Source organism: Equus caballus, chromosome 15 (assembly GCF_041296265.1).
Source record: "Equus caballus isolate H_3958 breed thoroughbred chromosome 15, TB-T2T, whole genome shotgun sequence".
Taxonomy (NCBI): Eukaryota; Metazoa; Chordata; class Mammalia; order Perissodactyla; family Equidae; genus Equus; species Equus caballus.
Genome location: NC_091698.1, coordinates 67345652 through 67359759, shown reverse-complemented (window position 1 = coordinate 67359759; position 14108 = coordinate 67345652). Strand labels below are relative to the sequence as shown.

Below are 14108 nucleotides of genomic sequence, written 5' to 3'. Positions count from 1 at the left end.
AATTATGATACAAACACATTTTATATGAAGTTAAAGTATCCTGAAATATTTTGCTTTTGATAGGAAATGTTTAAAAACTCTATGAAAAGAACAACGTGAAAGAAAATATGAAAATGATTTAAACATTTCCTTATGGTTTTTGTCCCTTCTGTAGAAGGCAGAATTCTAGAATGGCCCCTGAGATTTCTTAGCCCTGATGTTTAGCCCTGTATACTCCCCTTCCCTTGATTGTGGGTAGGACCTGTGAATGAGATGGGCTGTCACTCCCAAGATTATCTTACATTATATGGCAAAGATAAAGCGATTTTGCAGCTGTAATTAAGATCCCTAATTATTTGACTGAATTAAAAGACTACAAAAGAGGGCCTAAAGGTAAGAGACAAGAAGAAGAAACAGCAGAGTGCTTTCCTGTTATCCTTGAAGCAAACTGCCATGTTGTGGAGTTTCCTGTGAGGGAACAGCAGGCCCACTCTGGTTACTGAGAGCTTCAGTCCCACAACCACAGGAACTGAATTCTGCCAACAGTCAGCTTGGAAGAGGACCCCAGCTCCAGATGAGATCACAGCCTCGGTTGAAATCTTCACTGCCTTCTTGAGATCCTGAGAAAAGGACCCAGTTAATGCTAACCTTGGACTTTTGACCCATAGACACTGAGACGGTAAATGTTGATTGTCCTAAGATGCTAAATTTGTGGTGATTTGTTATGCAGCAATAGAAATTTATACAGCTAGTGGAAAGTAAGGAGAACGTTAAAGACAATAGCAATAGCACATAATAGGAGCAGCCACTATCCCCAGGGCTGAGACAGCACCCAGAGAAGAGACACTGTCTACTTCCCCCAAGCCCCTCAGGCTGGGCTGAGATCCAGACCTGGGCGGGGCATTGTCCCTCACTGAAGAGCAGAGAAGTTGCTGTGCTGCTGCACTGAAGAACTTGTTGAAAATCTGCCATGTGGAACTTGCTGGAAGTCTGCAGACTCCAGGGCAGAAGTCATCAAACCACAGCTGGAGCCTGGCCCAGCACCTGTTTTTATGCAGTCTGGGAGCTAACAGTGGTTTTTGCATTCTTAAATAGTAAAAAAAAATATTTCATGATATGTGAAAACAACATGAAATAAAAATTTCATTGTCCATAAATAAAGTTTTATTGGAGCACAGCTACACTCACTTAAGTATTGTGTGTGGCTGTTTTGCACTACAAGGCAGAGTAGATTAAATGTGACAGACACAACAGCTGCAAAGCCTACAATATTTACCCTGGTCCTTTACAGAAAAAGGACCCCTGCTCTAGGGTGCTGAAGGAAAGCTATTTATAGGGATGTGTCCCTCCCAGACTCCCAAGACACTCCAAAGCTGCCTTTCACAGTTGGGGGGTGGGGGAAGGTGCTCAGAAAGCTGCTGGCTGCCGTCCACGGCAGGAGCAGCAGTGTGCTGGAGAAGCCGGCCATGCTGCAAGAGCCAGATGATGGAGAAGCCCTGGATGCTGCAGGAGCTGGGCCCTGGGGAAGCCCCCTGTGCTGCAAGGGAAACAATATGTCTTCCTCCTGCAGTGTCTCTCCAGCGCCCTCTACTGACAAAGCTTCAGATCCACGTTTACAGAGCAAGCAAAGAGGGTGAGTCTGGAGCTAAGAGGCAATAAACCAATAACTTGCACTTTCTTCAACTCAATGCCCTCTAGTTTCTGTCCTATCCCTGCTGAAGCTACTCTTGCTTGAGTCAACACTGACCTACTAATGGCCAATGGCTTTTTTTCCCCAGTGTTTAATCGTTTGATCTCTCCACAGCTTATCACCATGATGACTGCCCCCTGTTGCTTACAAATTTTCTTCTTTGGCTTCACTGGCATTAGTCTCACCTGGTTGTTTTCCTCTTCTACTGACTCTGAAATACTGATGTTCCCAGGATTTATCCTTACTTCTATTTTTCCTCTTTTCCTCCTGGAGGATTTCATCATTCTCTTGCCTTAGTTACCATCTAAGCCTAGATAACAGAAATACCGTCTCCGTTTCTTTTCATTTTTGAGGAAGATCAGCCCTGAGCTAACATCTGCTGCCAATCCTCCTCTTTTTGTTGAGGAAGACTGGCCCTGAGCTAACATCCATGCCCATCTTCCTCTACTTTATATGTGGGACACCTACCACAGCATGGCTTGCCAAGCAGTGCCATGTCCGCACCCGGGATCCTGGCCGGTGAACCCCAGGCAGCCGAAGCGGAACCTGTGAACTTAATCACTGCACCACCGGGCTGGGCCCACCATCTCCATTTCTGTACTTCATCCTGAGCTTGACACTAAACTATGTTTCTCTTAACTAGACTTTAACAATCTCTTCATCTTGCTTCACAAACCTAGTTCATCTCTTATATTCTTAGAATCAGTTACTGGCATTGTCACCATGCCCAACTTCTGTTACCTTCTCCGTTCCGTTCCCTTAGTCATCAGGCCCTGTGATTCTCCCTTAGGAATAAACGCTCCTCTCATCTGCCTTCACTTACACATTTTCACTGATCTCTTTGCCACCAATCTATTCCCTCTCTATCTCAAATCCCACATTTCTCCCAGAATGACTTTCCCAAAGTAGATCATAGCACTTGTACATAACATAAAATTTACCTTTTCCTCCTGCTAGAGGGGCATACAGAGCCTTTCAGTCTGGCCCCGTAATGGGCACTCTTTCCCCTTACGGCCGTCCAGCATCCTAACCCTCTTCAATCCGTGGAGGATTCTCCTGTGTGTGGTATCGGCGGAAGCTGGTTCTCCACCTCCCTCTGCAGAAGTGGAAGGGCAGAGATCCTCCCTCTGCTGAGCATCCAGGGCACAGGCACCCCTACCTAGGACTTGGAATCTTGTGATAAAAAGAAGGATGAACAGCTGAGAAAACACTCACAAGCAGCAGTGGGGTGAGACCACTGGCAGCCTCCGGAGGGTTCCAGGAGTGGCATCCCAGCCCTTGGCTTCTGTGGTGTCATCGAGGTGCTGCCTGGCCTCCCTTGGTTCCTCGTTCCTCTGCACTGCCAACACCCCGCTCCAGAACTTCACCACTTGCCGGCATTAATGTAATCGTGGCTTCCCTAGTATCAAGCCCTCCTCACTCTCGATCCTTTCCGTATATTAGCCCCAGAACCACGAAAATAGTCTAGTCACAATCTCCCTAATTTCCTACTATACTCCAATACACCAAATTTTGCTGCATTCAAGATTTTCCTTCCCACTCCTCAAAGGTTCCTGTTCCCCTGTCCTTTGTACTTTGCTTGGGTTCAATCCTGCCTTTGCTTATGTTCTTTCTTATGCCTGGAATACCCACGACTTAGTTTAGGCCCAGCTTAAGATCTCCTTTTTCATGAAGCCTTTCTTAACACTTTAGCCTCGTTCTGCTTTCAATATGAAGGGGATCAGGATATGCCACCCCAAAATATGCCACTTTGGCATAAGGATTATTTTGAGTTAAAGGTAATTGAGAATCAATAGATTCAGGAAGAGTTCTCTGCTCTCCCCTTATCCACCTAAAAGCAGGGCACAAATTTCCATTTGTGAAGCTGTTCCCTCCCCCACCCCCCCACCGGCAGGGGAAGAGCGACTCATGGCCAGATGGAGAGCTGACACTGAGACGAGTTTGCATTAACAGACTTCACTAAAACAGCCCTTATCTTCCATTAGTTCTCCCATATATTTCCTAGCCGCTTCCCCACAGTTTATCATCTCTTGAAGCCAAAACCCTCTTTCCTTTGTTAGAGTATATAAGACTGCAAGCCTGACGGCTTCTTTGAGATTTATTTCTTTTTTTGTGAACCCCTATGCACATAAATATTCATAAAAATTGTGTGCCTTTTCTCCTGTTAATCTGTTTTTTCTCAGTTTAATTCACAAGTTCCCAATTCCTGAAACTAAGAAGGTCGAGGAAAAGTTTTTCCTCCTCAAAAAAACTCACAACACTTTCACTAGACACTACATAATCTCACAATTCTTTCCCATCATCCTAAAACATGTCCCCCTACCCCTCTGAAAATTCCCACTGACCTTATCTCCCTAACAAGCTACCATTCCCACCTCTTTTCCTTTCTTATCAAACTTTTCAAAGAGAACGAGCACATCTTATTTTCAGAATGAAATCTTCAATCCATAGAGCCTCTGTTCCCCACATCAACCAACCAAAGAGCTTTCTCAAAAACCAATGAGGGCCTGCCTGGTGGCTCAGCGGTTAAGTTCCCACATTCCACTTCGGCAGCCCGGGGTTTGCCAGTTCAGATCCCGGGTGCGGACATGGCACCACTTGGCAAGCTATGCTGTGGTAGGCATCCCACATATAAAGTAGAGGAAGATGGGCACGGATGCTAGCTCAGGGCCAGTCTTCCTCAGCAAAAAGAGGAGGATTGGCAGCAGATGTTAGCTCAGGGCTAATCTTCCTTAAAAAAGACAAAAACAAAAACCAATGACTTTTCCAGATCCTTTGCCCACTTTTAAATTGGGTTATTTATCTTTCTATTATTGAGATGTAAGAGTCCTTTAAATACTCTGGATACAGGTCTCTTGTCAGATATATGATTTACAAATATTTTCTCAGACAAACATACAGAGCACATGAAAACATACTCAATATCATTAGTCATTAGGGAAATGAAAATCAAAACCACAATAAGATAACATTCACAGCCACGAGGATGGCTAGAATCAAAAAGACAGACAGTAAGAAGTGTTGGCAAGGATGCAGAACCCTCATACATTACTGGTGAGAATGTAAAATGTTCCAGCCATTTTGGAAAGCAGTTTGGCAGTTGCTCAAAATGTTAAACATAGTATGTTAAACATATGTGTTATAGTTTAACATAAGGATTACAGTTAAACATATATTAAAAGTATGACTCAACAATCCCATTTCTAGGTATATATCCTAGAGAAATAAAAACACATGTCCACATAAGAACTTGTAAATGAATGTTCATAGCAGCATTGTTGATGGCCAAAAAGTGGAAACAAACCAAATGTCCACCAACTGATGAACGGATAAATAAAATGTGCTAGAGCCATACAATGAAATATTATTTGATAGTAAAAAGGAGAGAGGGGTTGGCCCAGTGGCGCTGCAGTTAAGTGTGCTCGTTCTGCTTCAGCGGCGTGGGGTTCCCTGGTTTGGATCCCAGGTGCAGACATGGCACTGCTTGCCACACATGCTGTGGTAGGCGTCCCACATATAACGTAGAGGAAGGTGGGCACGGATGTGAGCTCAGGGCCAGCCTTCCTCAGCAAAAAGAGGAGCCGGGCCTATTGTCATCTTTAAATAATAGAATAATACCACCACATTACAAAAAATTTGGAAACTGAAGTGGTGGCAAAATTAGTGTTGCATATGAATTTCTCATGGATATATTATCATAGAAAACTGAATTAACAATCATAATTTACTTTTAAGATTAAATTAAAGCATTTTAAAATTTACTAAACACTTTTCTATACTTGGATATTTTAAAATTTTTTAAAATTTATTTTTAATTTTCCTTCTTCTCCCCAAAGCTCCCCAGTACATAGTTGTATATTCTAGTTGTAGGTCCCTCTCGTTGTGCTACGTGGGACGCCGCCTCAGGATGGCTTGATGAGCGGTGCCATGTCCGCGCCCAGGATCCCAACCAGGGAACCCCTGGGCCACTAAAGCAGAGTGCGAGAACTTAACCACTCAGCCATGGGGCTGGCCCCTACAAAATCTTAATTATTACTTCTTTGAAAAGCCTCTTTGTTAGGTACATGTGCTTTTTTGCCCAATATTTATTCTGATTATAAAAAAGTAATAGTCATAATAGTGAATTTGGAAAATATATGAGAAAATTAAAAACAACCATGTTGGGGTAATGATTTTATGGCATCTTATCAATCATACCATGTCTTCCAGGTATAATTTTGCAAACTTCCTCTTGCCAGTTAATTTTAGAAAATCACAGTTTCCTATGTAGGACTGGAAAGCATATGAAATTTCTTTTTTTTTTTTTTAAAGATTATTTTTCCTTTTTCTCTCAAAGCCCCCTGGTACATAGTTGTGTATTTTTAGTTTTGGGTCCTTCCAGTTGTGGCACGTGGGACGCCGCCTCAACATGGCTTGATGAGCGGTGCCATGTCCGCGCCCAGGATTTGAACCGGTAAAACCCTGGGCTGCAGAAGCAGAGCACTCGAGCTTAACCACTCAGCCACGGGGCTGGCCCCCACATATGAAATTTCTATAAGACACAACTATTTGACGTAACTTTAGAAATTTAGCATAAACATTTAATCCATGCACACAGCTTCCAAAAAAGAAGATACTGTTAAAAAACCTTCTTAGACCAATTGATTACAAGCACGTCACAATTTTGTTTCAAGCTTGTCTCTAAGCAGGCTAATTTAAAGGTCCCTCTTCTCAAAGACATTTTGTAGGAAGAAAGCATGTTAGGATCATTGTTATTAGTCTGGATACAAAGTAAAGACTCTGGAATCACTAACTATCTTCTAAGTTTGGTTAAAGGTCACTGTCTGAGGCCAGCCTGGTGGCGCAGCGGTTAAGTTCGCATGGTCTGCTTCAGTGACCTGGGGTTTGCTGGTTCAGATCCCAGGTGCAGACATGGCACCGCTAGTCAAGCCATGTTTGGCAGGCGTCCCACATATAAAGTAGGGGAAGATGGGCACAGATGCTAGCTCAGGGCTAATCTTTCTCAAAAAAAAAAAAAAAAAAGGTCGCTGTCCTCTGCCAAGGCTGATGGTGCTCCAGATGAATTTTCCAGACTTTATGCCCATTAAAGTCTATCAGAAATGGAAATAACTTCCCAGAGGAGCAGCTAATGACATCAGACTAAAAGATCAGGTTTGAAATACATTTTCTTTCTCAGAACAAAGGGATATACAAAAAAAGCTCCCATTCCGGCAGCCGGCCCCAAGTTCCCCTGCCCGGGAGCAATTACAGTCACTAGATTCTTTTAACAGCTCCCACCCTGGAGATCCACCTCTAGCAGCAGTGTGCTATGTGCCCAAACTGGACAAATATTCTGAAGGAGGAGCATCTAGCTCACAGTCCAGAGCAGACCTTTTTTCCAATCTTGTTTATCTTTAGAAGAGAGAAATATCCACCGCCCTCACCTAGATTAACCCAAACCCCCTCCCATCAGGCCCTCTGCCTCCCTCCCTGTAAACTCGGTCTTTTTCAAATTGCCTTGAGAAGCTTATATTTTGACATGCTCTATAGCCCTTCACAGTACCTCGAATTGTCTAGGCCCTAACTCTCCAGACAGATCAGGGCCAGTTTGGGAATTCTCTTTATTTTTAGAATTAATAGACTCAATTGATACACAAATAAATAACTCAATGAGTAAGAGATACACATAGTCTGAGTGGGAGAAACGTGATGATAACAGCATAGAGGCTGTTTACAAAAGAATACAAAACATTTTCAAAGCTATTACCCTATTTGCTCCTCACATCAACCTTGGGGGTAGATATCATTATCAACATGCTGCCTCCCTCTGAACTCACTATTTAGTATCTAACATGGGAAAGGGGAGAGATGGGATGACACTCAAGGCCAGGTTATCATCTAGAAGTGGTTATTGTGATGCACAGCTCATTCATTTACACACATTTCCTGCACACCTAACATGTGCCAAGCCCTATGGCACACAGATATGTAGTACCTGCAGCAAGACTCAATGCCAGCTCTATCACTTACTGCTAGCTCTGTGACCTTGGGCAATTTACTTCATATCTCCAAGTTTCAGTTTCCTCAGTGTAAAATAACAATAGTGTTTAATAACTAAAGTTGTAAAGATTAAAATAAACACATGTAAAAATAAACACTTGACAGTCAATAAATGCTGATGAACATTACTTATCATTATTAACTATAAAAAATATAAATGCGCATCCATGTCCTTTCCAGGTGTTTAGTAAGAGAGACAGGTGAACAGATATTTGTGAAACAGTGCAGCAAATATTGTAACAGAGATATGAATAAGGTGGTTCTTCAAAAGATAATGCAGCTAATTACACCTGGGGAGACTAGGCAGGCTTTGCTGAAGAGACATTTGTGCCCAAGGACTGAAGGATGACTGGGAGTTCGCTACACAAAGGACAGGGAAGGGCCATTCCAGACTAGAGGGACAAGTTCATGTTGGAGCCACCCTGTTGGAACGGAAGGGGAAGTTTGTTGCCCCGGATCACAGCCTCGGGGGGAGAGGGGGCAGTGCAGGCTGTGGGAGACCCAGCCAGCAGGCAGATGACCCAAACATTCTCTGCTCCAGAAAAGATTCGAATTCTAACATGTAGGCCAGTGGTTCCTAAACTGAGCTGATTGTCAGGAGTACCCAGGAAGCTTTCTAAAATGATCCCAAGACCCCACCTTCAGAAATTCTAACCCATCGTCGGTGGGCGGGGCCCGGGAATGCGTTCGGAAAGCCCCCGGGGTAATTCTGCTGCTGAATCAGGGTTTGGGGCCGTTTCCAGGGGGGAAGGGTGAGCCCGACAGGAGAGCGCAATACCTTTGCTAAGGCAAGTAACTGTGCAGAACGGATCCTGACCTCCTTCAGGCCTTTGCTCAACATTTAAAAAAAATTCAACCACCCTCGTCTTTATTTTTCACCTAAACACTTATCTTCTAACAGTTTACTTACTATAAACTTACTGTTTACTTACTATATTATCTGAATCCATTCATTAGAATGTAAGCTGAACAAAAGCAGTGGTTTTTCTTTCTTTATTAGGGATCCTGAGATCCTAGAAGAATCTGGCACACAGCAGATCACCTAAGAATGTTTTTGAAAGAACGAATCAAATAGTGGACAAAACGAGAGAGAATTTGGCTAGCAGGGAGCAGTAAAGAGGGTGTGGAGAAGAAACCTGTAAGCTTGATGTCGGCAGTTTGCTCACAAAGGAAAAGGGAGGAGTTGGGGAGAGAGGGGCGCAGGTTTTAAAAAATACTGGGATAGGGAAGATGGCTAGTTTCCTTTGTTTTCAAGTTTCTTGCTGACTTCACTCCCACGCTTCCGGGTACGTAATAAACTCAAAACTCGCCAGAATGTCCCACCTGCTCGCCTCCCCTCGCTGTTCTTCCACCTGGGTCCCACACCCGTGCAGCCGAGAAAACCCGGAGAACTTAACTCCGTTACGGATGGGCGCCCGGCAGAGTCGGCGCGCGACCCAGGCTCAAGCATGCGCAGTAGACAGAGTCACCAGCGTGCGCGGGAAGCTGGGCCGCGTCCGTGTATGATTGGCTGCCGCGGCAGACTCCCACCCACCGAAACGCAGCGCTGGATGCTGATTGGGCGTCTGCGCAGAGGCCGGACGCCGCACGGAGCGCGAGGGAGGGGAGGCGGGAAACGGCTTAGTGGGTGCGGGGTCGCGCAGTTTCCTCAGGCAGGCTGTGGAGAGGCTGCGAAATGGCGGTGCAGCCCAAGGAGACGCTGCAGCTGGAGAGCGCGGCCGAGGCCGGCTTCGTGCGCTTCTTCCAGGGCATGCCGGAGAAGCCGACCACCACGGTGCGCCTCTTCGACCGGGGGGACTTCTACACGGCGCACGGCGAGGACGCGCTGCTGGCCGCCCGGGAGGTGTTCAAGACCCAGGGGGTGGTCAAGTACATGGGGCCGGCAGGTGAGGGCGGGCACGGCGCGGGCTCCTCTCGGGAGGGGGCGGTCAGCGGGCTCTCGGGCGAGGAGGCACGGGGGCGGGGACGTTGCTGAAGTCTCGTGGGCGTCGCGCTCTCTCCGGCCCCGGGCTGGCCAGGGGGGGCGCCGCCGCCCCCCCCTCCCGCCCCGAGTCTGTTCTTCTGCAGCTGCCCCAGATCGGAACTCATCACGAACATGTCGGGAGCGCTCACTGCGTGCCAGGCGTTTTAATACTCTGTTCTGTTTAATTTGCCAGCAGTCGCGTGAGGCTGTGCTCCTCGGCCCCGCCGTGGCCCCGTGCCTCGCATCGCAGACGCCGCCAAACCTCTTTATCACAAACGCCAGCCCAGGAGTGCGATTTATCATAGAAGGGGGTTGGGGAGACCATTTTATGTCACCATTCTGATTTTGCCCCGCCCCATTGATAGCACTGTTTCAGCGCAGAGACCTGTAATGGACCACTATTTATAGGCAGTGTTGCCAAGTGGTCAGGACCTCGGACTCTGGAGCCAGATTGCCTGGCTTCACGTTGCGGTTCCTCCACTTAATAGCTGTGTGACCTTGGGCTAGTCGGGTCTGTCTGTGTCTCAGCTCGGTATTAAGTGCCCTCCATAACCCGGCTCCATCTCTCCAGCATCATCTCCTGGGAAGCTATAAACTGCTCACTTATGTGAGCTAGATATTCGAGATGTTTTATGTTGCTCTCTTTCGTCTCTGGCTCTGTTGTGATAACGGAAGGAGCGTTCTACGAGGAGTGAGGAGTTGTGGGTTCTAGTTCTGCCTCTGCCACACGCAGATGGGATGGTACTGACAAGAGATGTTTCCTTCTTTAGGTGGACATTTGAGTACAGCCGTGTCAGGCAGGGTTATAGACACTGGGAGAACATAGATGAAAAGGCAGTACTCCTGCCTTTTCAGAGCTCACTCTGGAGAGCAAGGCAGTAATAATTACAATTATAGGTGGAAATCTATGGCATGTGCCCCATAACAGGTTGTTGAAGAGGCAGAAGCAGAATTACCGAAGACCCAAGAGGCATTACATGAGAGGCTGAATTCCACTTGAGTTTTGAAGGATTAGGAGTTTACTGGGGAGAAGGCCTGAAAAGAGGTAGATTGGTATTGCTCGAGCAGAAAATGGTGAGTGAGGAGAGTGGCCCCGGTGGGTGGGGTCAGAGGATGAAAGGCTTTTTGTGTTGTGCTGAGATGTTGGAATTTTATGCTGTAGGCAGTGAGAGGTCCAAAGGCTTCAAGTAAAGGTGGAGTGGTATGTTGGATCATTTTGGCTGTAGTGTGGAGGATGGGTTAGCAGGGGCCAAGAGTGGAGGTATTGGGGACCAGTTAAGACCAGCCATGGATAGTTATGAGTGGCTTCATAGTTAATGATGATCCGAGTTGCTTTCCAGATTATATGACTGGTTATTTAAGGGTAGCACACTTAGCTCTCTTATTATGCACTTTACAATAGTTTAAGCATTTAAGATGAAGTAAAAAATTCTAAACGTAACTTGTATGTTTATGTAAATTGGATCACTGATTTTTCTAAGCACCTGTTAATAATTCTGATACTTTAATTTTTCTGTTTAATTTAGATTGTGAAAGGAATAATGGATGCTAAGCATTACATCCGTTCATTAGAAGGGAAATTTAGTGTGAACATCCAGGAGTCTTTTATATTGGAGAGTAGACTTTTAAAAAAACAAAATTTTTCGTTTTCTTGCCCGAGAAGGTTAAAATGTGGATATTTATGGGGACATTTTTGAGAATTAGAGTAACCTAGACAGTTAACCTCATCTTAATCATCTTGAGAATGTGGTTAAAAGTGAATTTAACTTTTCAGAGAGATTAGCAAGTAAATGTGAGTTATTCCTAAGGATCTATTTCTTACGTTAAAGATTTATGCCAAACGCGTATTTCAGATAAAAAATGGTCCGAATATGTATTTGGGTAGGATAATAAGAGTTATAAAAAAGGTGGGTAATTTGTTACTAAAAATTAGCTGAAATAACTGAAAAGGGGAGAGACTCAAAACCAGAAATGTACCTTGATCCCAAAAGCTGATGTCTTGCAGTTTTCACTTTCTAAGGTGAAATGTAACTGAGGATTTTTTTTTTTTTAATGTGTGTTGATGTAAGGCTGCCAATACTTGTTTCTTGGGATGAATTTTCCCTCATTTTAATATTATGCCCTGTGGGTAAAGGGTTATCACAACCTTTTCCTTTGCCGCTCAGTTCCCCCTGGAAACCTGCTAAGGTTAAGGAGGCCAGCCGTTTTTCTAGGCAGCATTGCTTATTGCAGAAATGACCGCAGATTGGTAAGTCACATCCAGACTGGAGGAACTATGAATACCTCATGAGGGTGCCTTGTACTCCCGCTTTTGACGAATCTTGGACCCTGTCACCTTCCCCCACATTCTTCAGCAGTCAGTCTTGCCTCTGACTATATAAAATAGAAATCACTGGAAGAGAACTCGCTCAATTTCCTGCCCTCAAACCTGTAATTCTTTTTTTAATATAACAGGTTTATTGAGATATTATTCACATATGACACAATTAAGGTATACAATTCAGTGGTTTTTAAAATAGTCACAGAATTAAGCAACCGTCACCAAAGTAAATTTTAAAACATTTTCATCATCCCCAAAAGAAACCCTGTACCCATTAGCAGTCATTTTCTCTTTCCTCCCAATCCTCCGAACCCTTGGCAACCACTAATCTGCTTTCTATCTCTAGCTTTGCCTATTTTGGACATTTCATATAAATGGAATCGTACAATATGTGGTCTTTTGTGACTGGCTTGTTTCACTTAACAGTATTTTCAAGGTTCACCTGTGTTGTCAGTACCTCATTTCTTTTTATTGCCAAATAATATTCCATTGTAGGGATATAACATTTTGTTCATCCATTTGTCAGTTGATGGACATTGGGTTCTTTCTTTGTTCTTTTTTTGAGGAAGATTAGCCCTGAGCTAACTGCTGCCAATCCTCCTTTTTTTGCTGAGGAAGACTGGCCCTGAGCTAACATCCATGCCCATCTTCCTCTACTTTTTATGTGGGACACCTGCCACAGCATGGCTTGCCAAGCAGTGCCATGTCCGCACCTGGGATCCGTACTGGCGAACCCTGGGACCCCGAAGCGAAACATGTGCACTTAACCGCTGCGCCACTGGGATTTCTTGAACCTATACTTTTAATTTTGTCTACTTGTTCTTTTCCTTTCCTGTTGTGCCAGTGAAGAGATGAACCTTTCACTGTGGCCTGGATCCCATGCCATCTTCTCAGAGACTGCTTTCTGTTGTTGATCGTTTCCTCTCCTCTGTCTGCTTCATTCTGTTGGCTTTTAGACTTATTTACATCCTTTTGGCTTACTTTTTTCTATCTCCAACATCTGGTGATACATTATTGTAATAAAGCCCTATGAGGTGGGTTAGTACCTAGCTCCAGTTAATAAATAAGCAATCTGCGTCACCGAAAAAGAAAGTTACCTTTTGCTGTCAGAACTCAGCTTAGAGGGCCTTTCCTCCTAGAAGCCTGTCTTAACTCGCATGTTAAGGCTACCTAGTTAGCTGCCCCTCTTAGGTCTTCCCTGCCCTGGGACCTTCTGCCTAACCTGGCTATGACATTTATTCTACTCTAGCCTGTAAACCCCAGCACCTGGCACAATGCCCATATGTAGCATACACGTGATAATTGTCAGCTTAATGAGGATGGGGGCTCCAGATTCTTCTTGAAGAGAAGAGTCTTGTACCAGCCTGAGGTTATTCCTTCTGCTATACCCCAGGTGGAGGCTGGGTGGCTTTTGTAGGGGAGGAAGACATTTCCTCTTCCCAAATGGGGGTTCGTCTGGCCAGAGAACGAATTAAATTCACATGAGACAGAATAGCAAGAGAAAATTAAACAAAGATTTATCAGGAACCATGGCCCGGGGCCTTTCTTCCCGAAGGAAGAAAGGGTACCGAAGAAGTGGGGTGCACAGAGTGGTTATATACCCCCAAACAGGGTGTTTCACATGTGGTTGAAATGTCCCTCCCACAATAGTCACAAGATTGCCCTGTCAGCACAGGGCTTGATGGACACAGCAAGGTAGTGGTCTGCTATCTCAGTGGGCGTAGCAGGAGGCAAGTCTATCATCTGAGCAATCAGTTCCTAGCCTAAGGAAAGATGCTTAATCCTTAAAGAAATACCAACGTCGTCGGGAGGGGGAGGGAAGTCAGTTACAGGAGGTTACCAGAGAAGCACAATAAAATGCAGATTTAAGTCCTTGCCTTTGGTATTGATTAAGAGTTTCTAGAGTGAAGGTCATCTCCTTTCTTCTTCCTGGTACAGAGAGGGAGGCACCTTTTACAGATAGAGATTTACCTTACAAATGTAAACGTGTCCTAACAAAGGGCAAGTTCCATTCCTCAGAGCCTCCTTCCCTGTCCCAGTTTATCAAAAGCAATGAGCCTCAAATAATCCTGATGCCAAAGAGACATATCTTGGGGTGGCCAATTCCAGGTCCCCAC

At 44.9% G+C, this 14108-nt stretch overlaps 1 protein-coding gene across 3 annotated transcripts in view; it reads left to right on the top strand.

Annotated features, from left to right (window-relative positions):
• Positions 1–9169: 9169 nt before the first annotated feature.
• Positions 9170–14108, top strand: part of MSH2 (mutS homolog 2) — a 73645-nt gene continuing 68706 nt past the window's right edge. For 2 of the 3 annotated variants that reach the window (XR_011426084.1, XR_011426083.1), the window contains exon 1: positions 9244–9594. Coding sequence is in view for 1 of the 3 variants with exons in the window: in XM_001917785.6 (XP_001917820.3) it covers positions 9384–9594 (211 nt within the window). In the remaining 2 variants the exon portion in view is untranslated. Of the gene's footprint in view, positions 9595–14108 lie in introns of all 3 variants that reach the window. The other variant, XM_001917785.6, reaches the window with a different exon arrangement.